The sequence below is a fragment of the Xiphias gladius genome, chromosome 1 (assembly GCF_016859285.1).
Source record: "Xiphias gladius isolate SHS-SW01 ecotype Sanya breed wild chromosome 1, ASM1685928v1, whole genome shotgun sequence".
In the NCBI taxonomy this organism is placed as follows: Eukaryota; Metazoa; Chordata; class Actinopteri; order Istiophoriformes; family Xiphiidae; genus Xiphias; species Xiphias gladius.
The window spans coordinates 1,761,130-1,776,986 of NC_053400.1; the positions used below are offsets into that span (position 1 = coordinate 1,761,130).

General features: G+C 38.9%; 1 protein-coding gene across 1 annotated transcript; it reads left to right on the forward strand.

Moving 5' to 3' along the window:
* Window positions 1-3,810: 3,810 nt before the first annotated feature.
* Window positions 3,811-15,567, forward strand: zgc:153993 (uncharacterized protein LOC767645 homolog). Its single transcript, XM_040136664.1, has 6 exons — window positions 3,811-4,076; window positions 8,031-8,079; window positions 10,102-10,263; window positions 10,969-11,101; window positions 12,797-12,901; window positions 13,026-15,567. The coding sequence occupies exons 1-6, from the start codon at window positions 4,007-4,009 to the stop codon at window positions 13,122-13,124; spliced, it is 618 nt and encodes a 205-aa protein (XP_039992598.1). The 5' UTR covers window positions 3,811-4,006; the 3' UTR covers window positions 13,125-15,567.
* The last annotated feature ends 290 nt before the right edge of the window (window positions 15,568-15,857 follow it).

The window sequence follows — 15,857 nt, forward strand, 5'->3', positions numbered from 1 at the left end:
AAGACTTTGAAGAATGAAAAAAACATTTGATTAGATTTTTTTGACTTCACAAGCTGTTCCCCTGTCTGTAAAAAGAGAGTACACCGAGCTCAATTCACAAACCTCCAATACACACATACAAAGTGTACCGTAAATCCCATACAACATACTAATCGTATCATTAGGCTTATGTGTTTTGGGTTGATTACCACTTAACACTTTATCTTAAAATCACCACTTTTAATCAAATGTTTCTTCCCTTTACTGCTCCTTTTCTTCTCTGTTACTAGCTGTAGTGAGGTGGAACAGCATCTCTCTCTGTCATGTCTCTGCCATTAAAATAATTTAAAAATAATTGTCAGCTCTATATAATTGCTTAAATAAGATGTATAGTTCCACAATGCCCCCCTTGGTGTTATCACCTTAACTTGAAAACCCTCCTTAGGGTGTGTTTTCCAGCACACTTTAACTGAAAAATGGATTAGTATGGTAAGTGGGTGGGGGTCACAGGTATAGGAAATGGATCCATAAAACCCCCTTACACATGCACTGTTTGCATTCATTTCAGTGATAAGTGGATTCCTCCCCGTAGGAGGGTTCAAACCCAGCAGTCTGAGAATATGCCTCCCAGGATTTATCCAGTTCCTTACAGAGGATCTGACCTGAGATCTCTTAGCCAACAACAGTCCGTATTCCTCCCTCATCGTTTGTCTCTCCTCCTGCTCATTCATCAAGCTGAATACTGTCTCTCACAGACTGTAGCAGCAGTGGATAGTTTATTCAAATGAGCTGCGTTATTGCTTTAATTTTGTCTCTAATAATCTCCCTGACCTGAAAGAGCATGGCATCAGTGTCTCCAGGGCTAGGAAGAACTAACCCCACTCAGTTCTGTGCTAAAAACTGCTCTGTTCTTTTATGTTCTTGTTGTTTGTTTTTGGCTGTCTTGCTGTTATGCTCTGTCCCCTGCAGCATCAAGTTAGGATCCTTTAGGCCTTTTTTCTCATCTTATTTCACCTCACATTTTATACAATGGGATGGATGGTCGAGAATGGAAAGATTCCTGTGTCTACAGCTTGCGAATGTTACTGGACAACTCAAAACAGTTGTATGATTGCAGAATTAGTTGTGTATGGGTTAAAAGTAACGTGCATTTACAGCACAACATTATATCCATTACAGTTGGGCTTGGGTATTAGATTTGAGCTCATTAGCCAGGCCTGCTGACGTTGGCAGCTCACATTATAGCAGTTTATTCCATTCGTTACACTTCTCCTCTTGTGCTTTTGGTTTTGGAAAGGTTAGGAAAAAAACATCACTTTTAATTCAGCCCCATTCACACCACTTCTTTTTTCTTTGTTTTTAAAGGAGGTATAGTACAACAAATCAGAAGACTGAGTACCATGAACAGCAGCACTAACTGAATGGTTCACAGTCAGACTGTTTGGCAACAGCAGCAGGAGGAAGGAAGTGCAGCCAATCAACAATCAAGCCAATGCATGGGAATCTCTGAAAACTCGCATATGTCTGACAGGACATGGGGAAGTGTACTGAAAGAAACAAAAATGGATGTTTCACCTCAATCGAGCTGCATAATCCATAAGTCAGTGCTATTTTTTGACAACCTCTACCTATTACACAACCATAGCTCATCTATAACTCTTTATTCAGTCACAGTTGTTATTCCTAACAATAGGAATTGCCATCTTGGATGGTCCCTGGTTATCCCTAAGAATTACATCCATAGTGGACAAAGCTGTAGCCTTTAGAAAATCCTTTGCCTCATCCGCAGATGACATGGGGTGCTTTCCATGGTGCTGATTATGCTTCCTCTCTTCCACATTTCTCCATCCTTTAGTGCATTACCCAGAAATCGATGGGGGTTTGCTATCATTGAGACAAGCCCTTAGAATGCTGCCTGGAGGGGAGGATGAAGAGTTTGTGGCTATTGGACTTAGATTCATCTGGTGGACACAACCATGACTCCAAATGAATGATAATGTTACTCTGTATCTGTTGTAAAAAACCAACATAAAGTGTCTTAGTGAGGCGCTGGGCCACCACAAACCCTCCAGGGCAGCTTCAGCTTCAGTGACCCTTTACATAGACTCTGCATGTCTGTGAAACTCTACTGTCTGTCCAATGCATCCAGAGGATTCCACTGTCTCCATCTGCCCTGGTCATGTTTAATGCATAGAGCTGTCTGGAATACAGAGATATAACTAATTTGTTCATCTGAGCACAAGTGCACAGACGTTTTTTGTGGTTATTTTGCAACAGCCAGTGGTGGTTGTGCAAGATTTCTTTAAGGTGACCAGTGGATCTGGAACACATAATCCCACTTCATCATACTGACAAGCTGCAGAGGGAACACATGCTATACCTGCCGGGTTCAGAGAACTGTAAAGGAAGTTAATCATCTGAAAGGGAAGACCTATACATGCACACTGCTGTGGACGACAAATGCTGGAAATAATCAGACATTCATCTTTACTATGCCCTCCTGAAGCCACTGTCATTGTCACAGTAAATTACAGCATATTCCTCCTGGCCTTCAGCTGACCAGTGGTGTAAATTTATCACTCACTCAGTCAGTCATGGACATTCGCCTTCATAGGGCTGGCCCCGCTGTTGTGGTCCAGCCAAAAAGTATGGTTTTTCAGCAGCCTTTGATTATATTTTGGTATAATTCTGTCATAATTAAGTGGGTCTGTGTGGGTGATGAAAATAGTATAGACCATGGGTGTACTGATGTAGTGCACTCTTGACCAGGTCTGTGGAGGCCAGTGGTGGACAGTGCAAAACTTCTAGACACCAGTGTTGACACCAAAATTGCAATGTGACAGTTGCTACTGACATTTGCCACTTGTGCCTCCCTATTTACTGCACGGATCACTAAAATACAAACAGGTGCAGGTGCAGAAAAACCCCAGTGCCTCCTGAAAATGCAACATGTGAGATGTTCAAAAACTAATGGACAGAAAAGGGTCTATGTGAACGTGGCCTGAGGATGAATACTTACATATCCTCCACTTGTAGCCAACTGTGGCTTTAGTGGCAACACACATGACATTTTAGGGGTTCTATTTGGGTTGCCAGCCATCACTAACCTGCAGTACCCTATTTGGAGCCAAAATTGACATTCTGGCTGATCCAAATTTTTGCATTACAAACACTCTGTCCTGAATCTTTTATTCAAATTTAAGCCATTAGATCCAATAAAAGGTAAAAAGTGTAAAAACAAGACAAACAAAACAAAACAAATAAAGGCTAATTATTTTTGTGTCATTTGTGTGTGCAGAGACAGCAGGAAAGCATCTGGCTCAGCCAGAGAAGGGCCCTAATGCACATGCAATATGAAGCCACAGAAGGCCTGAAAAACGTTTTTGGTGTCTGTGTCTTGTCATGACATGACAAAATTTCTGCAGTGGAATAGTTTATTCGGGCTCCTGGTCTCGGCCTTCCCCAACCCTACACCTGGAAACACCCAATGTCCCATGACTCACAACAGTGACAAACAAAAAATAGAAACAGATAATAATAGACAGATATTAAGACACACCAACCAAGAGATGTTGGAAACCCTATAACAGCTGAATTTAAATTTGTTAGTAAAACAAGGCAGTTTCATTCATTCATTCAAAGCAATCTTGATCTCTTCGCCCTTAGATTTTAACAATTACAGTGAACCTTCGCTCAGTCTACGAGGCCCGGAAGAGCCAGAGAGATACAATATTTCTATATTTCATTGTTGCCATATGGGCCATCCGGTATGTCTGAACAATTATTACATCCAGCAGATGTAGTCATGTTTTTTTCTTGACAACTGGCTCAGTGCCTCTGGGAAAACGAGGCGTGCCGGCGGCCGGCTGCCACTGCGCGCTTCCGTCTCACTTCCTTGTTCTTCAGTGGGAAGCGAAAAACTTTCACGGAAGGGAAGCGTCCGTAACTAGCCGAGCTAATGTTAAATGTCGGAGCCGCACATTCAATTCTCCATTCATAGCTCCGAGCTGACAGACAGTGCGGGGCCATGGCTGACAGTCGAGAAGAGGAGAAAAAAGAAGGAGAGCCGGAGCCGCGGGGCGCCGTGGGTGGGGAAGGTATGTGAAGCCATGTCAGGTTTACACACAGGCGAAGTGGCCTTTTTTCACTTAAGCAGACTAGCTTGTTGAATTCCGTCATTGTTAGACTCAAATTTTGGGATCCAGGTCACGTTATATTTTCTGATCAAGACTGGAGGGCCCGGAGTTACGAAGTCTGCGTCCCCGTCAATGTGCGAAGCCAGCTTAACCTGAACCTGGCCCCCAGCAGCCGTTTTTTCCTGTTTAACCTGACTCCAGCCAGTTATCTGTGCTACGCCTAACCATAGCCTGACCCTAACCCCGACCATGGAGAGGGGGCAGACACGGAGTAGATAGTGTGTGTGTGTGTGTGTGTGTGTGTGTGTGTGTGTGTGTGTGTGTGTATGGGGGGGTTAGATTTACTCCTGTCCCGTGCTTGATCCAAAAGCCTCTCACATCAAGAGAATGTTGTCTTTGAGAGAGGCTTTAACTGACTGTTGACCAAGATTGCCGGAACAAGTGTTAGAACTAGCCCTTCATGCCGAAGCAATGTGTGCAATATAAGGAACCGGTAAGACCTTGCGTGCGGCTGGTGATGAACAAGCGAATAAAACGGGCGGATTTTAGCCGGAGTCAGGGCAGTGACACCCAGGAAGTACAGTAGATGTATAAAGATGTATAAAGATGTATAAACGGAACAGTTGATTTTGTGAATACATTAACAAATTGGAGACCAGTCACCAGGACGAGCTACATGACTATCAAACAAGGATGGGGTTAAAGGGCGGGCATGAAGATGGAACGATAACCGGACTGCTGCTGTTATATTACGGGAGGTGACGTCACACGAAGAGACGAAAGAGAAACTTTTGAAAGACACTTTAATACAATTACGATTTTTCACTGATAACTTGAAAAGCTTTAAAGCAACATTTAGGCCACATAGGCAGCAAGCATTTTAGTTGGGAGTAGAGCTGGATATGGGCACTGATCTACTGATTTGATTCTGCCCCAAGCGCTTCTCAGAATTTATAATGGGAACTTAAATTTCTTCTACATTCAACAAGTGAGCAACACTGTTGTTTCCTTGAATATAAAAATGTGTAAAGTCACATAATCGGCTAAACTGTAAACACATTTCCTGATTATAAAACTGGAATTTTTTTTCCTTGGCAAATGCAAAATGACTAAAACATGAAACATCTATATTTATTTAGGTCTTCATGTGCAAAACAGTTGAGCATAGAAGAATAATAAAAATCTGTAGCACTTATGGGGGCGTCATCATTCAGCATATTTAAAAAAAAAAAAAAAAAAAGCTGTCTCATACAGCTACAGATGGACTGTCAGTAGCAGATGATTCACCAAAGTTCAGGCATCCACTTTCATGATCACTGTGAGCACAGACAGGACAGAAACTGGAAGTCTGCTTACTGATTCATCTCCACTGTTTGTGTTCTGCAGACAGCTGTTAGATGTTGTTCTCTTTGTCTGTTTTAATATCACAATAATATATCATTTCTTTAACAAAGACCTTGCTACAAACTTTGATTATCAATCCAAAACACATGATTAGTTATGTTTAATGTGAAATTGGCATATTATACACTTAAATCCTTTTTTCAATCCTTTTGATGTAATGAACTGTCATTACAATGATTCCTTGAAAGTAGTAGTACTTCTTGAAATCACATGGAAACTGTATTGCCAAATGTTACAGAAAGTTTCATAGTCAGTAACTCCGTAAAGCAACCGGCAAATAATGTTTGGTATTTCAGTTGTAAATAGAATTTTCTTTACCTCTGTTTTGAATATAATTCTTGAATTCCTATAATTTTTGTTAAAGCGTCAATCCCTGATTGATGAACATTGTTTTGTTAATATAGATATTAGAAAAACATTGAAAAATAATCTTATTAAACTGTGGTAATTGCAATGGTGAAGAGTTTGTGCAGTACTGTCAAACTATAGCCTAAACAATTTTTTATTAAAACTTCCTTTACAAAGTACATCACCACACATAATCAGAGGCTGCTGAAACAACAGCCACAACAGCGGGGCCAGCCCTATAAATGCAAATGTCCGTGACTGACTGAGTGAGTGAGTGAGTGCTAAAGTTACACCACTGGTCGTTACTCTTTCAAAACGAATTGGCCCAAAAATGTTCTGTTATATCATCAGGGGGCAGTGCTGCCAACTTAGCACCTTGGTCCCTAGATTTACTGACTTTTCAGACCCCTATAGCAACTTTTCTTCACCAAAGCACCTAGTGACAAATCTAGCAACTTTTTGGAAAAACCTTAGCTGCATTCTTTAGAAGAACCCGTCAGTATTTCACACCTCTCTATGTGTCTCATTCAATTGACCACACTGCAGGTGTCACAGACATGAATGACCTTCTAACGTTCTCTCTGAGTGATCATTTTACAGGTAATTATAGCCAAATTCACAACGAAGCTGTTGTCTTTAACTTAAATTCCTGGTTGAAATGATTGGGACCACTGAATTTTAAGTACAGAATTACGAATATTTTCAGAAGTAACATTACAAACCGTTGACACGGGGATTTCAAGATCTTTGGCGATTGCCTTGTAGCCTTTTGAATTGTTCTGTTTTTTGATATTAGCATTTCTGATATTCTCAGACAGCTCTCTTGTCTTTGCCACTGTGAAAAATAAACTGGAAACAGTCAGCCCCTTTATATGCAGTAAAACCATCATTCATTGGTTCATTCAGGTCATATGAACAATTAAGCGCAGATGATTGATTTGTTTTTTATATTGTTTGAGGAAGTAGTTTAAATTCATCAAAGGGTGCCAATAATTATTACAGGTGTACATTTTATGTATGTGTTTTTTATTTATCAATATGAAAGCATTTTTTTTTGTTCAGTAATTTTGGACATTTTATTAAAATATTCAGATACAAATTTGGTTAATTTGCATTTATTTCTGAAGGTATTCTAAATTCTGCAATTAAAATTCTGGGGTTCCAATAATTACAAGCTCGACTTTAAGTGTATTGTGATTTTGTCAGACGATTTTGCAGTTGTTGCAGAAGTGACTGCTGTTTAACATTTCGTATTAATGGGCTGCGTTTCACTCACTGTTTCATACTAGTTCCATTGTCTAACAACAGAAGAAGAAAAACATTTAAGTGAGAACAAATTTTGTATCATTTGTGTGTGCGTGTGTGTGCGTGCGTGTGTGTGCGTGTGTGTGCGCGTGTGTGTGCGTGTGTGTGTGTGTAGAAAGCGCTCTATGAATGTGGCAGTAGTATAAAGTGCTTTGAGTGGTCGATAAGAATAGAAAAGCACTATATAAGTCCAGTCCATTTACCATTTACTTTACTGGGAATTCAGTTGTATTAAAATACTGTCTATGTGAGCACAGACAGTAGGAGATAAACAAACAGATAAAGGGCAGTCCCGCCATATACTAGGTTTTGACCTAGTCTTGTTAAAAACATCATCACTGAGGAAAAATGATAAAGATTTTGGAAGTCACAAAAAATATGAAATTTGCCACCTACACTCTATAGGGCTTATTCAGATTCTTTCAGTTCATTCAGTTTGTTGTTATAAGTAAATTTTCTGTTTAACCATAGACACATTATAACATAAAAATATACTGTTTTTGTCATTACTACCAACTTTTTTAACGCTAAATTTTTCTCGTTACAACATATCTTTATCTTGTTATGTTGTGAAACTTTCTTCTTATCACACAAAATTCATATATCTTGTTATGGCACGACACTTTCCCATAATAACATGACAAAGTGGTATGCTGTTATAACAAGGACCTTCCATTTCTTTGTAATGTTGGCAGCAGTATACTGCTGCACTGCTTCGCTTCTCAGTGTAAAGAATATTTTGAATATGAAAGCAATGTGACACGTCTTTCCTCTGCATAGCCTGGAAAGGTAAACAAACAGCACACTGTCAGTGATTTAAATAATGGTGTGTATTGATCAGTCTTCTGACTGTTCCAGATGTCATCGATGATCCCATCCTAGAACAAGGAGCAGTGGTCCTCAGAGGGTAAGTCTGACCATAACAACTTGTTAAAGGACCATACCAGTGTTTTTTCATGCTTTAATCAGTTTACTACAAATTGTATATACTGCATTTTAACCTTTTCATTTTCTAAAATGACCCATGGCTTTTAAAGTAATTTTTTTTTCTGTACGGCATGAAAATCAAAACTTATTAGATCTTCGTAGTCTATCTGAGGCTGGGAGATACCGCATTAATTAATTATTGTGATTACCGTGTGTGTGTGTGTGTGTGTGTGTGTGTGTGTGTGTGTGTGTGTGTCATCATGGCAAAATGGGGTTCTGGAGACACTAACTGTAGCAGGAACAACCACAGAGGTAGTTTGAGTACTTTGGCAGGTGTTTATATTTGAGTTGGACGGCCGGCAGATTTTGACACCGTGATAGCGTTAGAACCATAAAACTTTACAGGGGTGTAGTTGAGATCAAAATGAAGGCCGAGTTCGAAGATGGGTGTGGTTCGAGCAAGGGCACCGGAAGCAGGGGGGTTGGAAGTAGGGAAGGTGCCTTTGGTCCCCCACTTACACCCCTGGCTCACATTTGTTTTAAGTCACGGATCACTGTATTGCAGTTCCAATAACATCCGTCCACTCTAAATCATTGCTTAGAACTAGATCAACCTTGTGATGGGGTCAACATTCCAACCCATGAGTACTCAGTAGTCATTACTATATTATTGACAGGTGTCACGGCTGGTGTGATCCCATCAGAGGATGGTCTCCAGTAAATTAAAATTTTTGTGTCAGCACAATGTGTAAAAAAAAAAAAAAAAAAAAATAGGAGGGGGCATTGTGAAAATATGTATTTTCACATCATTTTGGACCATTATTAATACAGTATTTATAAAAACAGCCCTTGTTGCTGTTTTTCACAGTAACTCAGACAGACCTGCTCACTGATGAAGTGAGCGCTGTGTCCTGGAGTAACCCTTCGCATTTCTGTGAGTGATCGCACTGTGGCCATACAAAATAACATTTGTAAACAAGGCTTATATTGAATGAATTTGAATTGCGATTTTTTTTTTTTCAACCTCCTGTAGCCATCTGACAATGTAACGGCGTTTGGCTGCTTACCAAAATTTTTGATTGTTTGGACGTCTGTACGCAGCTCATTTTCACAGTGGCCACTACTCAGCTGACTGAGTTACTACAGTGAGTGAATCAACTCACTTGCATAATTACATTCTCTGACTGTTAAAATTTTTCAGAATTCAGTCTTTTTGAGCTAATCATCTGTGACAGATGTAATTCTTGGTTGTTTGACAGATTGTTTGACAGGTAGACCCCTGGTTGATAGTCAGACTGGCTGTCAGGAATACCAGGACAAATCCCAGGGAGCCCTCGCATTGGTGGGCCACCGCATCATTGGGCTGGTGGACCGTAAAAAAAAATCCATTAAGTTTTTATTGGCCCTGTCAGTCTTTTCACCGGCGCTCTGTGTTAACCACATACACTAACATGCATGAAAGTTCTTCAGGGCAGTAAAGCAACAAAACACTGTTGTTGTTTATTCTTATTTGGAATTTTGTTTCATTTAATTATTTTCATTTAATTATGTATTTACAGTTATTTCCTCAAATGTTGTTCCCCATGTTTGTTTTGTTGTAGTAAGACTACTCTTCTCTATATATTTAAATTCAATGCGGTTTTTTAAGCTTTGTTCATTTATTTGGTAAAAATCATCTCATTAGAAAAATGTGTCTTGCCCAGCTGACTACTACTCCTGTTTGCCTATGGAAATTTTGGAGTTTTCTTATCATCCCAGTTTTTTTTTTAATTTTTAATTTTTTTATTTGACTCACTATAAATAAATATTCCTTAAAGTGTTACATGACATGGTTTCCTTCCCCAGCACACATCTCTTACTGACAACAGAACAGTTTTATCAAATAGCATACAGAAGAAAACTTCCTAGTCAAACCTAATCTTTTTGAAGTGACGATGCTGTTGTCGTGCACAAAAGAGATATCTGTGGTACTCTATTGGTCAGGCAGTTTTCTCTGTCGCAGGTATGTGATTGAGCGTATGAACACAGAATACCCCGGTCGATATGTCTGCTCTGAGGATCTGGGAGGAAGGCCAAACGAACAACAGGATCCACAAGTCAAAGAAGTGGTGGAACAACTGCTCAAGATTGCAGATGAGTTGAACAGGAACGCTGAGCTCCAACGGTAAGCTGTGCAACATGTACAAAAACAGGTGGTGGACCACATCAGTCAACACATCCATTGGTTAATCAGTTCTCACTTGGCTGTCCAAGATTTTGTTGGTATGCAAAGGTCACAGGGCTTGAAACCTCTTCACTTAAAGTCTTTGATTGTGTACACATAGCTGTTTTGAGCCGGTTGAAGAATGAAAAATGTCAGCACAAACTAACAACCTGAGTGGAAAGCTGTTTATCTCCATCAACCAGTCAACTCATAATCATTTCACAGGAAAGGTGTTAAACACACATAAATTTGCATTTGGAATATGAACTAGGGATGTGGTAGTATCAGATTTTTGTGCTACAGTTATTGTGTCCATTAATACAGTAAACATCAAAATATCACAAAATTTAATCAACCTTCCTAAAACATTACTGTTTGACCTGAAATACAGTAAAGTGACCTCAAACCACGTTTGCCTTAGATTTTATTTCAACTTTAGATACTGTGTTCATGTTGCCCTCTAAAGACAATGGCAGTTATGGTTATGATAGATACAGAAAAGATTGGCATGGTTGTACTGTGAGTATGTCAGCATGGTATATAACCAGTGTACTGAAAATTATCTGCTATGAACACTACTTGCGATGCAAGACAAGCTTCAGAATAATCTGACAGTAAAGTGAAATCAAATCAAATCATTTCAATCTGTCCGTTTCCTCCTGTCAGACTGATCAGCCAGGTTCCGGGTAACTGTGCTCAGGACATCTTCATGACGGTGGCCAGGAGCATCTTTGCTGATGGAATCAACTGGGGTCGAGTGGTGGCTCTCTTCCATCTGGCCTACAGACTCATATACAGGGTAACACACTGAAACGAATATCTTACAGAGCAGTGCTTATTCGCAGGGCTGAAAGTGTTCTACATCTTTAAAATCAGTTACCATTTTTCATTAAGATGCGGGGTTAGGGATACCCAATCGCTGGCCAAATGGAGTTGTAGTGGTAATCTGCACTGTATATTCTCATAAATTGAACTATTTTGGGCCCTTTATACTGTGCACCCCAGGACCAAAAAGCATGTTGCAGTGCTCCCCGACCTCACATGAACATTAGGAGTGACCTCCTGCAGTTCAGAAGTGTTTCACCTTTTAAGTGATAATATCTGTATTTTTTTTTCCTAGCAGAATCTCACCTTAGGGCCACTTAGGGCTGGGATATATGGCCGAAATAAAAAATCCAAATTTTTTTTGGTTGTGATTTCTTGTGAAATACTGGAAACTTGATTAAAATTTCAGATTTTTTAGGTCATTACATGCAAAATTGTTGAGCAAGAATAAAAATGGCATTTGTTCATACTACCTGCAAAGCATTCATTGTTATGGATATTCGAAAAATGAAGGTTATCCCATACAGCTATGGACTGTCAGTAGCAGATTCTTCAACTACATAGAGCGTGGACGTCCTGTTTTAATAATTCACAGCATTTTCAGCACAGAGAGCATGAAAGTCTGCACACAAATTCATCTGTTGCGGTTTGTGTTTCTTAACAAGATACCAGTGGTGGAAGAAGTATTGAGATCTTTTAATTAGGCACATGTAGAAATACCTTACTACAAAAATACAAACTCCATTACATGTGAAAGTCCTGCATTCAAAACTTTAAAAAGTTTTTTAGCCAAAGTACAGAGGTAGTAGCAGCAAAATGTACTCAAAGTATCAAATCTAGAAGTACTCATTATGCAAAATGGCCCCATTCATAGTTTTTCATATTTTTTATTTTACTGATGCATTAACATAAAAGCTTCATTACTAAGTAAGCAGCATCAGTATTGTCATATACTGTTATATACTGTTGAGAAGTTATTGCATCTATAAAATTGCATCATGTTTTACAGACTGTATCATGTTAAATTTAAATTAATTTAATTTTTATGTAAAATTTAAAACCTGAAAAGTAACTAGTAACAATAGTGAAAAGTAACTAGTAACTATAGCTATAAATTTATCTATCGCAGACACACACAGTGGAGTAAAAAGCATAATATTTCCCACTGAAATGTATTGGAGTAGTACTGAAAAAATATCCTAAAATGGAAATACTGACTTGATTATTTATTCAATCATTTATAGAACTTTTGCATTTTGCAAGTAGCATAAAGGGACTACATCTGTAATTTCATTATACAATCTTGTGTTGCATTATGATAATGAAACTGAATCTTGAATCTCTTGAATCTTGATCTTCTTGTAGACGTGGCAAGTGCACATGTAGCGTAACTATTTATGTCACAGTTTACAGACTGTTGTGACTCAAGAAAGCAAATGTAACAGCTATCATCTACGTTATTTGCAATTGTAATAAATCGATTTACACAATTTAAACGTTGCACACATTGTGCAGAAACCAAAATTCGTATTAATCCAGTGAATTTGGTACATCAACCAGCCTTAGAGCCACTTTAAGATTTTATTCTTGCATTATACACAAAAATCTGGTTTCAGTGGCTGACAGTTTCAGAGCTGTTCTGACTGGACTTTTGTTTTTTGTTTTAAAGGCATTCACCACCAACCATCTCGAAAACATCAGAAAGGTCATCAGTTGGGTTCTCCAGGTCATCAGAGAGCAGCTCTACACCTGGCTCATACAGCAGGGAGGCTGGGTGAGTGATGCCTCATCTGTAAAGAATCCCTCATGCTAAATCCAATTGAAGTCTTTATGGTCCAATGTATGGACTGGTCAAAAGGAGCCAAAAGCTCTTAATTTGGCTGTCTTGATTTTCCTAGGAGGGGGTGATCTGTGGCTTTTCTCGGTGGAAGACAGTAGCCATAGTAGCATCAGTAGTGTTGGTGGCAACCATTGTTTTCTACAGGAAGACACGCTGAGACCATCAGACATCACAGTCTTCCAACCAGGACTGCAGTCCCATCTCCTGGATAAAAACAGCTTGTTAATAAAGACAATTTCTGGACATTAATTACAACCACTCCTCAACCTCCATCTGATTAAACAGCGGAGGTCAAGTACTGTAAGTAGAGAGGGGAAAACCTCCTCTCTTCTCAGGTTTCCAAGAACAGAAAAGTGCATTTAGAGCCGGCTATCCACCGGGCATCAGCAACTATTCAGTACCTTCCATGAAATTACAGCAGCTGCTGTAACACACCCTCCAGCAGTCATGTTGGAGGTTCTCGGCTCTTAAATGGAACAGAGCCATTATTAATGTCAATAATTCCACTTGTGCTTCTCAAGTTCTTATATTGTAGACAGTGACTTTTCCACTTTTTTCCTGGTGTTGACTCTGTGTCTACAGAGAGCACTATCTTAGCTAACTAAATATTGTATGTGGTCAGGTGACCATCACTGTACTGTGAATTGAACACTGGCTAAAGTATCTAGGTGAATCTCTCTAGAGCTGTACATTCATGTTAGCATTAGCATTGTCCACTTTGCTAACGAAAACCAACTGTCAGTAACTAAGTATGAAGACATTTTTAAGTGCTGGATCATACTGAGATCATTCTGTAGTTTTGGCAGGAAAAACGATGCCTTTGTCTCTCTGTGATCATCTCCCTTTTGTGTGTGATTGTTGTTTATTGCACAATGCAGGTGGAGGATTTTTCCGTTGTACTGTATAGTGATCTGACCGAGGAACTCAATGCAGCAGCCTAGAAACTGCTGTTAGCCTGGGCTAGAAGGTTTGAGACCCACCGTCAAATCACTGTCATACAGTTGTCTGCCAACAGAATCAGAAAGATTTGTGTTCTCTGTTATCCATTAATTAAAATACTAAAGAACAAGAGAAACAAAGGTTATATACAGTATTTCAACTTCATTTTCAAGCACCAACTTCTACAGGGAACTTTCATGATAAAGAGATTCTGGTAGATTTTTAAACCTGTAAAACCTCTGCAACTGTTGCATAAAAGAAAAAAAAATGCTATTTATGTCCTTCAGTTTTTACATTTGTAATATCTGTTTAGATTCTTAAAGTTCAACAATAAGTGCACACATGAGGAGTGGGAAAAAACTTAGAGCATATGAGGCCATTCTTTATAGCTCTGTGGGAAAACTGGTTTATGGATAAAGAGGTAATTATTACCTCTTGCATTACCCTTGCATTTTACTTATTGCAGTGTGTAAGGTTCAGATGATTTGATGGAAACTAGAGGATTTATATGTGAAGAGTGAGTGGCTTATAGCAGACCTAGGTGCTGTTATCTAATAACGACATGAACTTGTGTCAAGTATTTTTGCTACCAAATTGTGCACTTTTAAGAGGGAAATCACACTATCTGCTGTTCTACGGTGCTTTTTTAATATAACCTGTTAGAAAAATTATCTGATTGGACTCTTCTTCTGTGAATAAATTTCAAATGTGTTATACCACTCATTGTTGGATATGTGTATGTTCTGAGTTATCCAGGTCATGGGATATTGGTTAAATCATAAGTAGCTGCACATGGCAGTCATGGAGCCGTGAAGATGTTGATCAAGGTGTTTGTTTAGATAAAAGTATAGCCCTAACATGAGGTGACCTTGCCCTCAAGGTGTGCAAACCTGCAGTTTATCGGTCCTCAGCAAGGCCAGAGCTACTGAAGTCATATCCTCAGTATTACTTCCTGAATGTTTTGTAATCATTTGGTGTATATTTTCTTAGCTGATTCCAGCACGATTTAAACTTGATTAATTAAGGTTAATCAACCAATCAATTATATAAATAAAGGTATTCAAATGGATTCAGTATAATAAATCAAATGTGAGAAATCAAAATTTTAAAAAGTTAGTTTTTGTACACAGTATATAAGTGTAATATTATTTACTTATTTATTTTGCTTCTTATTCTATATAAATTATGAATTGATTTTCTCTGTGTTTCTGTTAGTCGTGTTTGCTGTGAGTAGGGCTTTGAAGGGAGACACCCATTGTTACGACAATTACCACACATGGGATTGAAAGCTCTGAATCATTACTAAGTAGACCTTTCAGCTCAGATTGTCTTTTCAATTTAATTAGTAAATAGTTTTTAATGATTGCACATAACCATATAAAGCAGTAAATAGATAGTGTAATGCAAAAAGTACTGTCTGATGCAGCATGGGGAAATATATATATACCTGAAATATATATGACTTAGGCTGCTCATGTGACTTAGTGTTTAAGATGCCAGCTGTGAACTGCAACATCCCTCTGAGTGTCACAGTAGATTTTTGTTTTTATATCCAGCAGGCTAGACTATTGTAATGCTCTCCTGTTTGGTCTAAATTTATAAATCAGTTACAATTGATCCACTCAACTCTATTGCCCCTCTCAAAAAAGAAGATAAAACAAAGTAGGTTAGCTCCACGGTTTAACTCCCAAACCTGCATATTAAAGGAAACTAAGCGAAAGCTTGAAAGGATATGGTCATCGACTAAACTGGAAGAATCCCGCTTAGTCTGGCATGATAGCCTTAAAACATATAGGAAGGCCCTCTGTAATGCCAGAGCAGCCTATTACTCATCTCTAATAGAGGAAAATAAAAACAACCCTCGGTTTCTTTTCAGCACTGTAGCCAGGCTGACAGAGAGTTATAGCTCTATTGATCCATGTATTCCTATAGCTCTCAGTAGTGACAATTT

Coding starts and splice junctions, on each gene's coding strand:
- zgc:153993 (XM_040136664.1), top strand. CDS start 4,007: ATGGCTGACAGTCGAGAAGAGGAGAAAAAAGAAGGAGAGCCGGAGCCG. Junction 8,080..10,101: donor GGAGCAGTGGTCCTCAGAGG/GTAAGTCTGACC, acceptor TCTCTGTCGCAG/GTATGTGATTGAGCGTATGA. Junction 11,102..12,796: donor CCTACAGACTCATATACAGG/GTAACACACTGA, acceptor TTTGTTTTAAAG/GCATTCACCACCAACCATCT.